General features: G+C 38.4%; 1 protein-coding gene across 1 annotated transcript in view; it reads right to left on the bottom strand.

Annotated features, from left to right (window-relative positions):
- The window catches only part of LOC150092881 (ATP-binding cassette sub-family C member 5-like), a 708,254-nt gene that overhangs the window by 51,770 nt on the left and 642,275 nt on the right, over positions 1-14,209 (bottom strand). Inside the window, exon 25 of the mRNA XM_090414097.1 lies at positions 8,131-8,209. Within this exon, the coding sequence (XP_090270223.1) occupies positions 8,131-8,209 (79 nt within the window). The remainder of the gene's footprint in view (positions 1-8,130; positions 8,210-14,209) is intronic.

Below are 14,209 nucleotides of genomic sequence, written 5' to 3'. Positions count from 1 at the left end.
TAAACTGATTGAGTAACTGGCGACACATGTCAGCATTTGCCGGTGCCTGTTGCTTCAAGATCAAACAAGTATAATAAGTGTGCGCTCTAGAATTCAGTGGTAGGTTAATTGTGTGTTTATATATATATATATATATATAAATCATATACAACATTTTTAAAAATTTTTCTCTGGGGTTCAGTGCGCCACTTCTAGTCATGCAATGTGCCACTTTTGGCATATGCGCCATAGGTTGGCCACCCCTGCTTTAGTCAATATGCTGCGACCTCAGATTGTAGGTATTAGTGAGACCTGGATATAAGAATCAGACCTACTAACTGGTATTGATTGTCAAGGGTACACTATTTTTAGGAAGGCTAGAGATGACAGGAGAGCAGGGAGTGTGATGCTAATGATATCAGATGACTTGAATCAAGTTAGAGTTGAGACCTATGATTATAGTACTACTGCTAACAGTATTTCATGTGGCAATGAGTTTGAAGCCATCTGGTGTGAAGTGGAATCTAACAAGATCAATTATATAGTGGGGTATTGTTACAGACCTGGTGGATCAGTTGCTTGTGATGAAGAAATGCATCACCAAATAAAAAAGATGAGCATGAAAAGAGTAATCATAATGAGAGACTTTAATTATCTAAATATTGATGGGGTAGCAGTAGAATCTCATGAGAAGAATGAAAATGCATTTATTGAGCTGTTGCAGGACACTTCCTCAAGCAGCATGTGACAGAAGGAATTCGAGGGCAAACAGTGTTAGATTTGATAATAGTGTCAGAGGGCATTTCAGTTAAAGACGTAACTATTCTGTCTGTGGTTGGTGACAGTGATCATGAGGTATTCACTTGGGAAATGACTAAGTTTATGAATGTTCCATTCAGAAAAGGTTACATGCTGAACTACAAAGCAGAAAATTATGACCAACTGAGGAGTAAACTGAGTTCAGTGGAATGGGATCGGTTGCTGGATGGAAAGAATACCAACAGTGCATGGGAAGCATTTAAACAATACTTAAAAATGATGTGATATCAGAATGTGTCCAGAGACAGTTCGAAGAATAAATAGAGTAGGAGTCAAATGGATATGTAACCTTATTAAGCAAGAGATTCGTAATAAAAGGACAATGTGCAAGAAATACCATTTGCATAAGGATGACGTTTATCTGTTAAGAACGTTATAAACAGCAGGTTGGTATAGTCATAACTGTTGTATGGAAAGCAAAGTCTCAGTATGAAAAGAAACCTGCCAAAGACAACTTTTGTGCGTGCTAAAGACAACCCACAAGAATAATATTGATATGGTGCAAGTAAAAGAAAGAATGAATATGAAAAAATAATTCTTCTACATGCCTTCTGGATTTAGAAGAATTATTCTTTCATAGATGCAGAAGAGGTTGTTCAGTTAATGAGTGCCCATTTTGTTAAAAGCTGTCAACCTTGTGAATGCAACATTGAGCTCAATGTTACCTCTTTACTAGATGAAGAAACACAGGTGTGTGAGGCCGAGGTATTAGAGCTGTTGCACAAATTGAATAAGAATTTAGCGATAGAGACTGATGGAATATCAGCATTTGTGCTAAAAGAGTGTTCAGCTGAACTGGCCATTCCTTTCACCAGGCTGTTTATTATGAATCTCAGAACAGGGAACGTATGGTAATTCCATTGTAAGGATGGTGCAAAGACTGATGTATCTAACTATTGACAAATTAGTATCTCAGGAGATCTGGTGAAGATTTTGGAAAAATTGGTTAGGGCCCGCATTCAGAAAGGGGGTTGACAGTGAAACTCTACTTTGCAATGAACAACATGGGTTTGCTAAGGGAAGGTCATTTTTAGCAACTTGCTCACATTCCATAACAACGTTACCATTGAACTATATAAGGGGAAATGGATATATTGTGATACTTTTGGATTTTGCTAAAGCTTTTAACAGGATACAGCATGGTAGACTGTTGCATAAATTGGAGAAAATGGGTTTGGGTCATACAATATTAGCATGGATAAAAGGATGGCTGATTGACAGATATCAAAAAGCAATATACAGAGGATCTGAGTCTGCAAGGTTTAAGGTAACAAGTGGTGTACCACAAGGATCAAAGCTTGGTCCACTGTTATTCAATCTGTACATTAATGATATTGGGAAGGATTTGACAAGCGACATACAGCAATTTGCTGATGATGCAAAGATAAGTAGCGTAATCAAGAATGCTGCTGATCGGCAGTACTTGCAGAATGATTTGAATAGGATGGAACTGTGTGCATGGGAAAATTATTATTATTATTATTATTATTATTCAGGCCTCCATGGAGTCAAAAGACTCATCGCAGTAGCTCCTTCCAAAGAAACACAAAGCCTATCAAGACTCATCTTGGGAGGTCCCTCCCAGGAAACACAATGTCTATCATACCACTCCTTCAACTCATTGACCGTTCTCGCTCTACAACTCTATCAGGCAATACATTCCATGGTTCAACCACCCTCCATGCACAGAAACCACTCCTCATCCTCTTGCTCACAGTTTCCTTTCGCAACTTCCAGGGATGGCTTGTCATCACTCCTTCCCGCTGTTCAACCAAGTGAAAGAACTCTATGGTGTCAACCCTGTAACCACCTCTCAACAGTTTAAAAGTCTCAATTATATCACCTCTCCTTCTTCTATTCACCAAACTCTGCAGTCCACATTCCCTCAGCTGATCCTCATAACTAACACTGTACAGTCCTGAAAACATATTTGTTATCTGCATTTGTACCCTATTAAACAGTTAATTTATCCCCTTCAAATCCTGGGGATCAAATTTGAGAACAAAAGTCTAAGTGGGGTCTGATTAAAGTCTTATACAATGGAATGATAACTCTTTTATCTCTGCAGGTCAGTGTCCTTCTCATTATTGCAGCAATCCTCTGTGTTACCTTCACCACCTTTGCAATACGTCCAATAAATTTCAGGTTTCTATCAATCATCAACTCCAGAACTCTTGTCTCCCTACTTCCTCCAGTATAGCTCCTCCAATAGAGTATGCAGGGTTCCATTGATGTGTCCCAAACCTCAACACCTTACATATTGCTGCATTAAACCGATACCCCAATTCATTTGTCAATCTGTCTAGCTTAATTCAAATCCTCTTGCAGGGCTCCCACATCTGCACTATTACTAATAACCCTTCCCAGCTTTGCATCATCTGCAAACAACGGAATATCCCCCCTGCAATCCACTGATAATGTCATTGATATAAAGCTTAAACATTAAAGGTCCAGTAACGAGCCCTGTGGGACCTCACTTGTAAACCTCTGCCTCCTTGAAACTGCTCCACCATACACAACTCTCTGATACCTATCAGAGAGCCAATCCTGAATCCAGTTGACCAACCTGACATTTAGACCCATGTTCTGCTACTTAAATATCAGCTTATTATGTCGCACTCTGTGAAATGCCTTTGCTAAGTCCAAGAAAATGGCAGTATATGCCTTTCCCCTCATCTACTGCTCTTGTAACTTTATCATAAAAGGCTAGCATATTACTAAAACAAGAGTGCCCATTTACAAATCCATGTTGACTCTCACAGATAACATTACCCTGATCTTCCCAATGCTGTATATAATCCCTCACTAATTTCTCAAAGATCAGAACAACTACTGATGACACACAAACTGGCCTATAATTAGATACTTTCAGTCTGCAATGTCACTATCTTACCTTCCTTTCATTCTCTGGGCACCTTCCCCTTTGCCAGACTTTCATTGAAAACCCAGGTCAAAGGAGTATCAGTTCTTTAGCATATTCTCTCAAAACTTGTGGTGAAATACCATCCAGTACCATGCTTTATTGATATCCAGAGTACTCAGTATTTGGAACACGTTCTCCTCCTGCACCTCTAAACCTTGAACATGCTCTATCCCCTCTAGTATTAAAATGTACTCCTCCAGGATGAAATACACAAATAAAATGTTCATTGAACAATTCCACTATGTCCTCTGCATCAGTCACTCTATTCCCATTTTTATCCCACAATGTTATTCTTTCACAGTCATTTCTCCTCCTACTGGCCATATAACTAAAAATTCCCTAGGAGTTTCTTTGGATCATAGGGCCAATCTCTTCTCATATTCCAGTTTTGCCTTCCTTACCATACTAGTTACTCTCCTTGCTAGTGTCTTATATTCTTCATGCATCTTCTCTTCACCTGTCTCCTTATATCTCTTCCATAGCTTCTTTTTCGCATGCAGTTCCTGTTGAATATTGTTTGTCATCCACTTTACACCAAATTGTGTCCTCTTCTCAATCCACTTTACACCAATTGTGTCCTCTTCTGAGCCTTTGACTCAACGAGGTCAGTTATGATCATCTCTAACTCAGCAAGTTCTTTCCATTGCCTGCATTTTGTGCATATACGTATTCCCTCTTCTCTCACCTGCCACATACACAATCGCCAGGACACATACATTCCACAAGTCCCACATGCTACAACACCCTGTATGATATCACACAAAATGGAGTCCTTAAATGGGGGAGGACTTGGTGATACACCATTTGCAATTTCAACTGCCACTTCCACCATTATTCAAAATAGTATCGCTAATTAGTGTCAAAAATAGTGTCGCAACTAAACGCTAAATAAGTATAAGGGAGTATAACTATATAAGTAAAAGTACAAACAATTACAAACAAAACATTTATGTATACTAAACATAAATAAAATAAAACAAAATAATGAAAACTTATGCTATCTTCGTCTTGTCTTCCACTGTTATGCATCCGATTCAGACCCCGTCTTCTCGGTAACCAATATACACAATATAGCGACAACAACTAACTTCAAAAACAACCACTGAAGGACACTTGTATTCCAGAAAACAACGAAGCACTAAAAAACATTGAAAAACAGACTATTCACTGATTGTTCCTACCATCACAATCATCCACCCTTTCACTACCTCTTAATTGCCATAGCCATACTTTCTATTGTTCCTCCAGGCAAATACTCCTCAAGCATCCTATCTTGCACACCACATATCATTGAGTCCCCATACATTAAACCTCTTACCACCCTGTTCGTCGATTGCTCACATGCATCCCTCACTCTCTCTCCTCTAATACTTTCTCTCTGTGCTCCCCAATTACCTGACATCACTCTATCCCTGGTTCCTGGTGGGATTATGCTAGACGAAACTGATGAGGCTAGGGATCTTGGAGTGTTAGTATATAGGAAGTTGAAGTTCAGGGACCATGTGGCAAAGATTGCAAATACATCTCAAAAGATAATTGCAATGCTGAAATGAAAATTCACATGTAAAGATAAGGATGTCATTTTGCCTCTTTACAAGGCCTTGATGAGACTTCACTTGGACTACTGTGCGCAGTTCTGGTCTCCTGGTTTCTGTTGTGATTCTGATATATTGGAGAGAGTACAAAGGAGAGTATTAAAAATGATATCAGGATTGTGGAATACTGATTATGAAGACAGATTGAGAATTTCTAGACTGCACATACTAGCAAACAGGAGAAAGAGGGGTGATATGATTGAGACTTATAAACTTCTGAAGGGTCATCATAGGATTTCAATTGATAGAATTTTTCAATTTATGGAGGGGTGGGGAAAGGACGAGAGGGTATTCTTGGAAGCTGAGAATGAAGGCTGCCAAGAAGGGTGTGAGGGTTAGATTTTTCTCTCAGAGGGTGCGTGATTGGAATGGATTGTCTTTGGATGTTGTGAGTGCAAGTAGTGTGAATGAATTCAAGAATAAGTATGATAGCTGGTGTGTGTAGTATGGAGACTCCTTCGATGAGTCTCTGACTCCCTGGATGTTTCTTTATGTCTCTTCAGGACATAAACACGTCAAAGGAGACAGCATGCAAAAAATAGGGGAACTGAATTTTTGGATTTCTTGAGGAACAATTGTCTTAGGCAGCATATGACATATAAGCAGAATACAAGGATCAAGAATTTTGGATTTGGTCATAGCATCAGAGGATCTGATTGTGACTGAGATAAGACATACCCCCCCCCCCCCAAACACACACACACACACACACACACACACACACACACACACACACACACACACACACACACACACACACACACACACACACACACACACGGGTGAGGGTGACCATGTAGTCCTTACTTGAGGATGAATAGGCAAGTTCAGGTATCAAAATTGAAAGAATTTATGTGGAATTGTAAAGCAGGAAACTATCACAGACTTAGAATACAATGGAAGAAAGAATTTGAAGAAAGATGGGTCATTAATACATGGGCAGTACTTAAGAAAAAATTGTTGGACTCAATGACATATAATTCAAGCAAAGAAGATAAAGCAATTTGGAGTCGGATGGATGACGAAAGGAATTAAAAGAGAATTGCAGAGGAAAAAGAGATTATGGAAGGCATATAAAGAGAGAGAGAGAGAGGTGGAAAACAATTGCATGAAGAATACAAGCCTCAGGCAAGGAAAGCGATTAGTATTATTGTAAGGAGAGAAAAAATTGGAATATGAGAGGAGATTGACATAATCCAAGGAGAATCCAAAAGAGGTTTTAACTCTATGTGGTGAGTAGGAGGGCAATTCGTAGTGGAAAGATTATCTTGCAAGATGGAGATGGGAACTGGGTGACCAAAGCAGGTGACATAGTTGACCTTTTTTTCCTTATAGATGGAATTTCACCATGTATTTTACAGGAATGTACTATGGAACTGATTGTGCCATTAAGGTAGCTGTTTATTGAAAGTCTTACAATATTAAAGTCTCCTTCCACTCTCCAGGGATAGGTTCCTGGAGAGTGGAAGGAGGATAAGAGAGAAATAGTACCATTGCATAAGGGTGGTGGTAGAATGGAGGTATTAAATTATAGGCCTGTTTGGATTTCTTCTGGTAGTTGTTAAGATTTTGGAGAAATTGGTAAGAACTCACATAGAGAACTGGGGAGATGAGGGAAATATCATTTACGCAGGCCAGCACAGATTTGTTAAAGGCTGCTCTGGTTTAATAATCTGGTAACTTTTACAACAGAGTAACAAGAGCAATGGATGAGGGTGAGGCATACACTGTCGTTTTTTTGGCTTTTTTAAAGCCATTTGAGAGTGTGCTTCATGACAACACCATCTACTGACCACCACCACTAGTATTTTCACAGACGATCACAAACATCCATGCCCATGGCAGGATTCGAACCCATAGCCTTTAGGCTGGAGAGCGGATATGCTATCACTTGGCCAACCAGGCTGGCAATGACATCCTTTGAATTAGAAGATCAAATTCAACATCCTCAAACTTTGCATGCTCTTTCTTTTATATTGTCTAAACTAGTTGTCCCTCAAAAATTAGGGAAATTGATTTAATATACTTCTAGATGTTATCTCATCATTCAATCTATATTACCATAATTAAAATCACCTGTAACAATCATCCTTTTCCCTATTTGCTTGGCTAATTTGATTATATATATATCACTATCAGTGCCCTTCACATCATCGGGTCTACATCAACATCCAACCATTTCATTCTATCCATCCCTGCATAACACCACTCTCCCTCAAAACCAGCACTACTATATCTCCCTTCCATCTCTATCTTGCATGGCCACAACTTCCAGCATCAACAGCACTTCACCTCCCTTTTTTGTTATTCCAATCTTCATGAAAATCATTACACTCTTCTCTCTATTCGTGTCAGGATATCATTCTCATCCAACCGCATCTCACTTATTCTATCGATTTTGACTTTTTAGATGTGACTCCCCATTCCTTTTTCCTCATCCCATCCCAGAACCTTCTCCAGACCCAAGTTCTCCCCACCTCCCACATCACCTCATTCCTTTATTGTCTACTGACACATTCCGTCTTTCAGAATAGACTTTTTTCATGCTATGTTCCTTGTCCCTCCATCATTTCCTGTCTGTCTTGCACTCCTGTTCTCTTATTCTTCTCCCTCATGTTACTTACTTCTCCATTCATAAGCACTCCTTCCTTACTCTTCTGTTCTTCTACATCCCTCCTCCTTATCTACTTAGATCCATTTTTGCAGTCATTACTCTCCCTTCCAGCAGCAGTCTCTCCAAATGACACTGAATAAAACTATTTATTATTATATAATAATAAATAATAATTCTATCAAATTTATAAAATGGCTTACTTTATATTTAAGATGGGCAAGATCCAGAGCATTCCACAGTGTATTGTCATCATGTTCTCCAAAAGGATCCAGATTATATCTGTTTCAAAAAAGTTTGCAGATTAGACCTACTTATGCTATTTTTTTATAATCTTCATAACAATAAGAATCACAAAAATGTATGTGGTATGGAAAATATGTAATTTCTAAAATACATAAGCTAGACCAGAGGTCTTCGACCTTTCAGACAGTGTGGGCCGCATTAAAAATTTCAATGAAGCCAGCGGGCCACTAAGCTATACTGTGGTATTTAGAATTGTAAGATGCTTTCCAGATTCACAAGGAACACTGTGCATTTGATACTTTACATAAAATCCTATAAAAATAAACAAACTCAGCTTTAAGGTAGGAGTCGGGTTCATGATAAGTAAATACAATCAATACTTGAAGAAAAAGATAATTTAATGAAGAAAACATTCATTTTTTACAATGTCAATGGACAACTTGGCAAAGTTATTCCTTCACCAGCTTGTCGATGTTGGCATCAATGTTGGAAGTTGCTATGCGCAGAATATTCTTGAGATGTTGGTCCGTAATCTGAGTTCTTGTCTTGGACTTCACATGCTTCATTCTGGAGAAGAACTGCTCACATTCTTAATAAAGCACCCATCTTCAAAGCATACCGGCGAAGATTAGGGATACGTCCACAGAAATGTAGTCTCTGTAAAATGTAAGCGAGGGCACAATGAATAATTTTTCTCTCAAAGAAGAGTTGTTTCGGAGTTCAAGCAACTCCATTTGTATTGAGCCTGGCATTTCGGCAGCACTGACACTGAATGGCATTGAAAATAAATCTAAAGAAGACTTGGTTACGAAAATCACTAAATCTCTCTTCGAACTCACTTTGCAACAAGGGTAATTTTGTAGCTTATTCATCAAGAGATGAACAGTTGGACTCAGCGAGAAGCTGAAAATGAGTTAAGTATTTTTTTGCAAGTTGTGCGTCCCAAAGTCTGAGCTTGGCCATAAAAGCTTTGATGTGATCAAACAGAGTGTGCACCAGTTGATCTTTGGATTGTAGCCACGTATTAAGGTCATTCATATGTAACGAGATGTCGGTCACAAAGGCAAAGTCTGTCATCCACTTTGGATCGCTAAATTCCGCAATCGAATTCCCCTTGATTTGAATGAACTGCTGTATTTGCTCCTTAAGTCAAAGACTCTTTTAAGAACCTTCCCTCTGACCAATGCACATCACTATAATAAACCACATCGCCATGATCCACTTCGCACTCTTGGGTCAAAAACTCTTGGAATTGATGATGATTCAATCCTCTTGTCCTAATAATGTTGACAACAGTCACAATATTCATGACATTCTCAAATCCAATAGTTTTCGCACACAAATTCTCCTGGTGGATTAAACAGTGGTAATGGACGAAATCTTTTCCTTCTAGTTCTGGTTCTTTCCGTAGCAGTGCAACAAACCCTTTGTTCTTTCCCACCATAGACAGGGTACCATCAGTACCACACCCTCAAGGTTGGTTAAGCTGAGGTTGAAATGCTAGAGCATTTTCTTGGCGACTTTAAGAATATCAGTATCTTTTGTCGTTTCCTTCATAGGTATGAGGGCTAGCAGTTCTTCTGTCACAACAACTTGTTGATCAATGCCACAGACAAAGATAGCCAGTTGTACTGTATCCTTCACATCTGTGCTCTCATCTAAAGCAAGTGAATATGATGTAAATTTGGACAACCTTTTTTTAAAGTTCCTTCAATGTCATTGGCAAGTTCTTCGACATGTCATGCTACAGTTACCCCAGACAAACTCTGGGGTAAGGAAGTCGTTTTTAAACACTTCCTTATTATTTGGGCACATAATATCCCCAGCAGCGATGAGACACTCTTTCACAAACTCGCCATCCAAGAAGGCTTTTGATTTTTTAGCAATTTTTTCAGCTATTGCATAACTTACTTTGATGCATGCTTGGTTCTCTTCCCGCTGCCTTTTAAATGTACCCTGCTAGCATTTTAAATCAATTTGGAGACGATTCACTTAGTCCACATGAAGCCGCCCTTGAAGGTGATCGAAATTGGACACATGCTTTGTCTCCTAGTGTTGTTTTATATTATATTCTTTTGATACTGACACTGACTCACGATAAATTAAACACAATGGCTTATCGTCGATTGACACAAAAAAAGTACAAATTGGTCCACTTTTCATTAAAAACTCGACAAGAATCACTTGATTTACACTTACTCATATATGCCATAATGATGGATGGATGAACTCAAAAAATATCCAAAATGGGCGTGTAATGGTTATTATCCACTGAATATGTCTCACACTAATGAAAAAAGCCTGGCAATACAAAACCACAATAGGCTATGGCTGACACGATGAACCTGCATGTGCTTATACACAAATATGACACTGTTCACGACTGACTGTGGATGAGATCCTCTTGTATTTTTTGAAAATAAGGAAGTATCGAGAACCTTCGAGATGTATCTGGAAGGCACTAGACTCGAACTACTGCTTCAGCCATCTACCTGCGACGTTAGTACTAGTACTTAAGTACTGTTTGGTACTGGTAGATAGATGGCTGAAGAAGCATGTCTATTTAATATCTATTTTATAGGATTTTATGTAAAGTATCAAATGCACAGCATTCCTTGTGAATCTGGAAAGCATCTTACAATTCTAAATACTGCAGTATAGCTTAGTGGCCCACAAGATTCATTGAAATAATTTTTTATTTAATCGCGTTTTAATGTTAAGTAGTTATTTTTTCGAAATGGCCGGCGAGCCACAGCAAAGAGCTCTGCGTGCCACAGGTGGCCCACGCGCCATGTGTTGAAGACCCCTGAGCTAGACAATGGTTATGAATAAAAATTGCAAAATTTGAAAATTTTTTTTATTTAAAAATAATTTCACCATACAATAGTAATAAAAAGGTATAATGAACACATCCATGGGAGCTTCAAAGTTAGATCTACTGCTGATAAAATAACTGAGTGGCAGCATAGATGGTTTGAACACATCATGAGCCCTATAGATCACATGATGCAAAAAGTAATGGAAATGTGTACTGAACTGAGGAGATGTGGTAGATCCCATTTAACATGATGTCAAACATGGCTGTATATGCAAATTTTCAACAAGTTAGAGATATCAACAATTCAGAACAGAATACCCTGGTGATTACAGACTTGGACAGCTAACCCAAAGTGAAAGGTATAATAGTGAGAAGACAACAGTAATAACATATGTCTAAAATATAGGGCATTTATAACAATGCTCATAATAATATAACACACTCCTTTATTGAAGACTGAGTAGTTCTTTCATAATTTACTTTTTTTTTTTTTTAAATTCCTATTTCAAAGAAATTCTTTATTGAAATAAAAAAGTGGCATTTAAATTAAGAATAGGTGCATTTGCAAATAAATAAATAATAAATTTATCTGTACACCGGAGGTAAAGAGCACTTTGTCCATTTTTTTTTAGAGAATTGAGTTTTAGGTATATTTTAATGTTCTAATTCGCACTCATTTCAGTTGTGCAAAACACTATCTGCTGTGTGTAATAATAAGCAGATTAGCCAGTTGGAAAGGGCATTATGCGGACAAATAGTTTACTTTGGATGCGTAAAAAAATGGAAATAGTGCCCTTCACCACCGGTGTACATATATATAAATAAATAAATAATAATAAATATAAATAAATAAAAGGGTAGAAAAATATAGCCGTGCTTTTAGTAATTTTAGACATGGTAAAAATTACTCAATTTTTTTATTTTTTTAAAAAAAAGGTATAATTTTTGTCTAAAACTTATGAAACGAATGACTGACATTATTATTATTACCACCCCAAGACCTCATGGGGTCAAAGACTCATCAGGGAGGTCTTTTATCACACACACAACTCATCATATCGTGCTTTAAACACATTCAAACTCTTTGCAGACACCACATTCTCAGGCAAGGCATTCCAATCATTCACAACTGTGCACGAAAAAAACCAGACTCTGCAAATTACATCTTCTCAATCTTTCCTCATACTCGACATTCCACAGGTCAGAAACTACCTTAGTCAGTCTCCTTTGGACCCTTTCCAACATCTCTTCATCCTTCTGAAAACCCGGTGACCAAATCTGGGCACAATAGTCCATGTGTGGCCTAATCAAAGCCTTATACAATGGAACAAGAATCTCCCTAATTCTCCTTCGCATCATGCCCAGAAGCCTTTGTGTTGTCTTCATAATTTTGGCTATGTGTCCCCTAAATTTTAGATCCTTATCCACTATCACACCCAGATCTCTTATTTAATCTACCTCCAACAATATATTCTCACCAAGCATAAATTCTGCATCCCATCTTTGTTTTCCAAATTTTAAAACCTTACATTTTGCAACATTGAACTCACATCCCCATTTCCATGCCCAATATCACTCAATCTATTCAAGTCTTCCTGTAAGGCCACAACATCTTCACTACACTTCTTCGTTCGTCCCAACTTCGCATCATCTGCAAACAACTGAATATCTCCATCCAAATCTTCACCTACATCATTAATATACAAGTCAAACAGCAATGGATCTAAAACATCCCCCTGAGGCACTCCGCTAGTGACTTTCCTTTTCGTGGATATCGCTCCACCATACACAACTTGTTGATACCTATCAGATATCCAGTCTCCAATCCAATGCACCAATCTAAAATTCCACACCATCTGCTCTAGTTTCACTGTCAACCTATCATGAGGTACTTTATCAAAAGTCTTTGCAAAATCCAAGTATATTGGATTTTTGTATCCTTCTCCTCTGTCCAAGGAAGCAGTCACTTTATTGTAATAAGTAAGTAGATTGCTAAAACATGACCTACCGTTAGCAAATCCATGCTGTCCATCAAAGATAATACCATTTGTCAACCCAACTGTGGTCCTAGTTCTCACAAGTTTCTCCAATAACTTAACCACAACACCTGACACACAGATAGGCCTATAGTTTGATGCTTGAGTTCGATCACCTCCTTTATAAAGTGGCACAATCTTTCCCTCCTTCCACTCCTTAGGAACTTGACCGAGTGCAAGACTCATATTAAAAAAATATGTCAAAGCAGGTGTCAACTCCCTGGCACATTCTTTCAGAATATGTGGTGATATATTATCAAGTCCTACAGCATTATTAACATCTAGTTTACTCAACTATTCATACACCTCTTGCTCACCTACAGTCAGTCTCTCCTCCCCATCATCAACTGCTCTCAATCCCTCCATGAAGTCACATTCTCTGCTCATTAAGTATCTTCACCACACATTCTGCATCAGCTGTCTTTATACCATTTTCTCCTCTCAATGTCATCCTTCCATAATTATTCTTTCTTTTGCTGGCTAAATATCGAAAGAACTCCTTAGGATTCTTTTTGGCTTCATTAGCCAACTGCTGTTCATACCTCTCTTTAGTCACTCTCACCAATCAAGTCATCCTCCTTGCCTGTTCTTTGTAAACCTCATGAAATTGGTTATTTCCACTTCTCTTATGCTGCCTCCACGATGCCCTTTTTCTCTGTATCGCATGCTTAATCTCTTTATTCATCCATCTCACACCCACCTTATTTAACCTTATCACCCTTGGAATACATTTAGACATTGCATCTACTAAATTTTTCCCCAAGCTGCATTGATCTCTTTTCTAGCTAACTCCTCATTCCATGCTACACCCGCAAGTTGTCTCCTGAGCTCTTCATAATCACCCCCCCCCCCTTGTAGTTCCACATATATCCTTTTTTTCACAGGGGTCCTTTCACTGCTGGCAACCACCCAGGTAATCACCTCATGGTCACTTTCACCAATTGGTGAATGATTTGACACCTCAATTATAATTACATCCTCTGATGAGATGACCAAATCCAAGATCCTCAATCCTTGTGTGCCCTCTGTTACATACTGTTTGAGGTAGTTATTCCTCAAAAACTCAAGAAACTCATTTTCTTTACTTCCAGTTGCTGTCTCTTCATTCCAGTCTATAGTGCCATAATTAAAATCACCCATAATGATCACCCTTTTCTTATTTACTTGGCTAATTTGATTGTA

This window comes from Typopeltis vanoorti, chromosome 24 (assembly GCF_054136105.1).
Source record: "Typopeltis vanoorti isolate ZY-2024b chromosome 24, IOZ_Tvanoo_1.0, whole genome shotgun sequence".
Lineage (NCBI taxonomy): Eukaryota > Metazoa > Arthropoda > Arachnida > Uropygi > Thelyphonidae > Typopeltis > Typopeltis vanoorti.
Note: the sequence above shows the minus strand (reverse complement) of the source record. Positions and strands in the feature narration are given on the sequence as shown.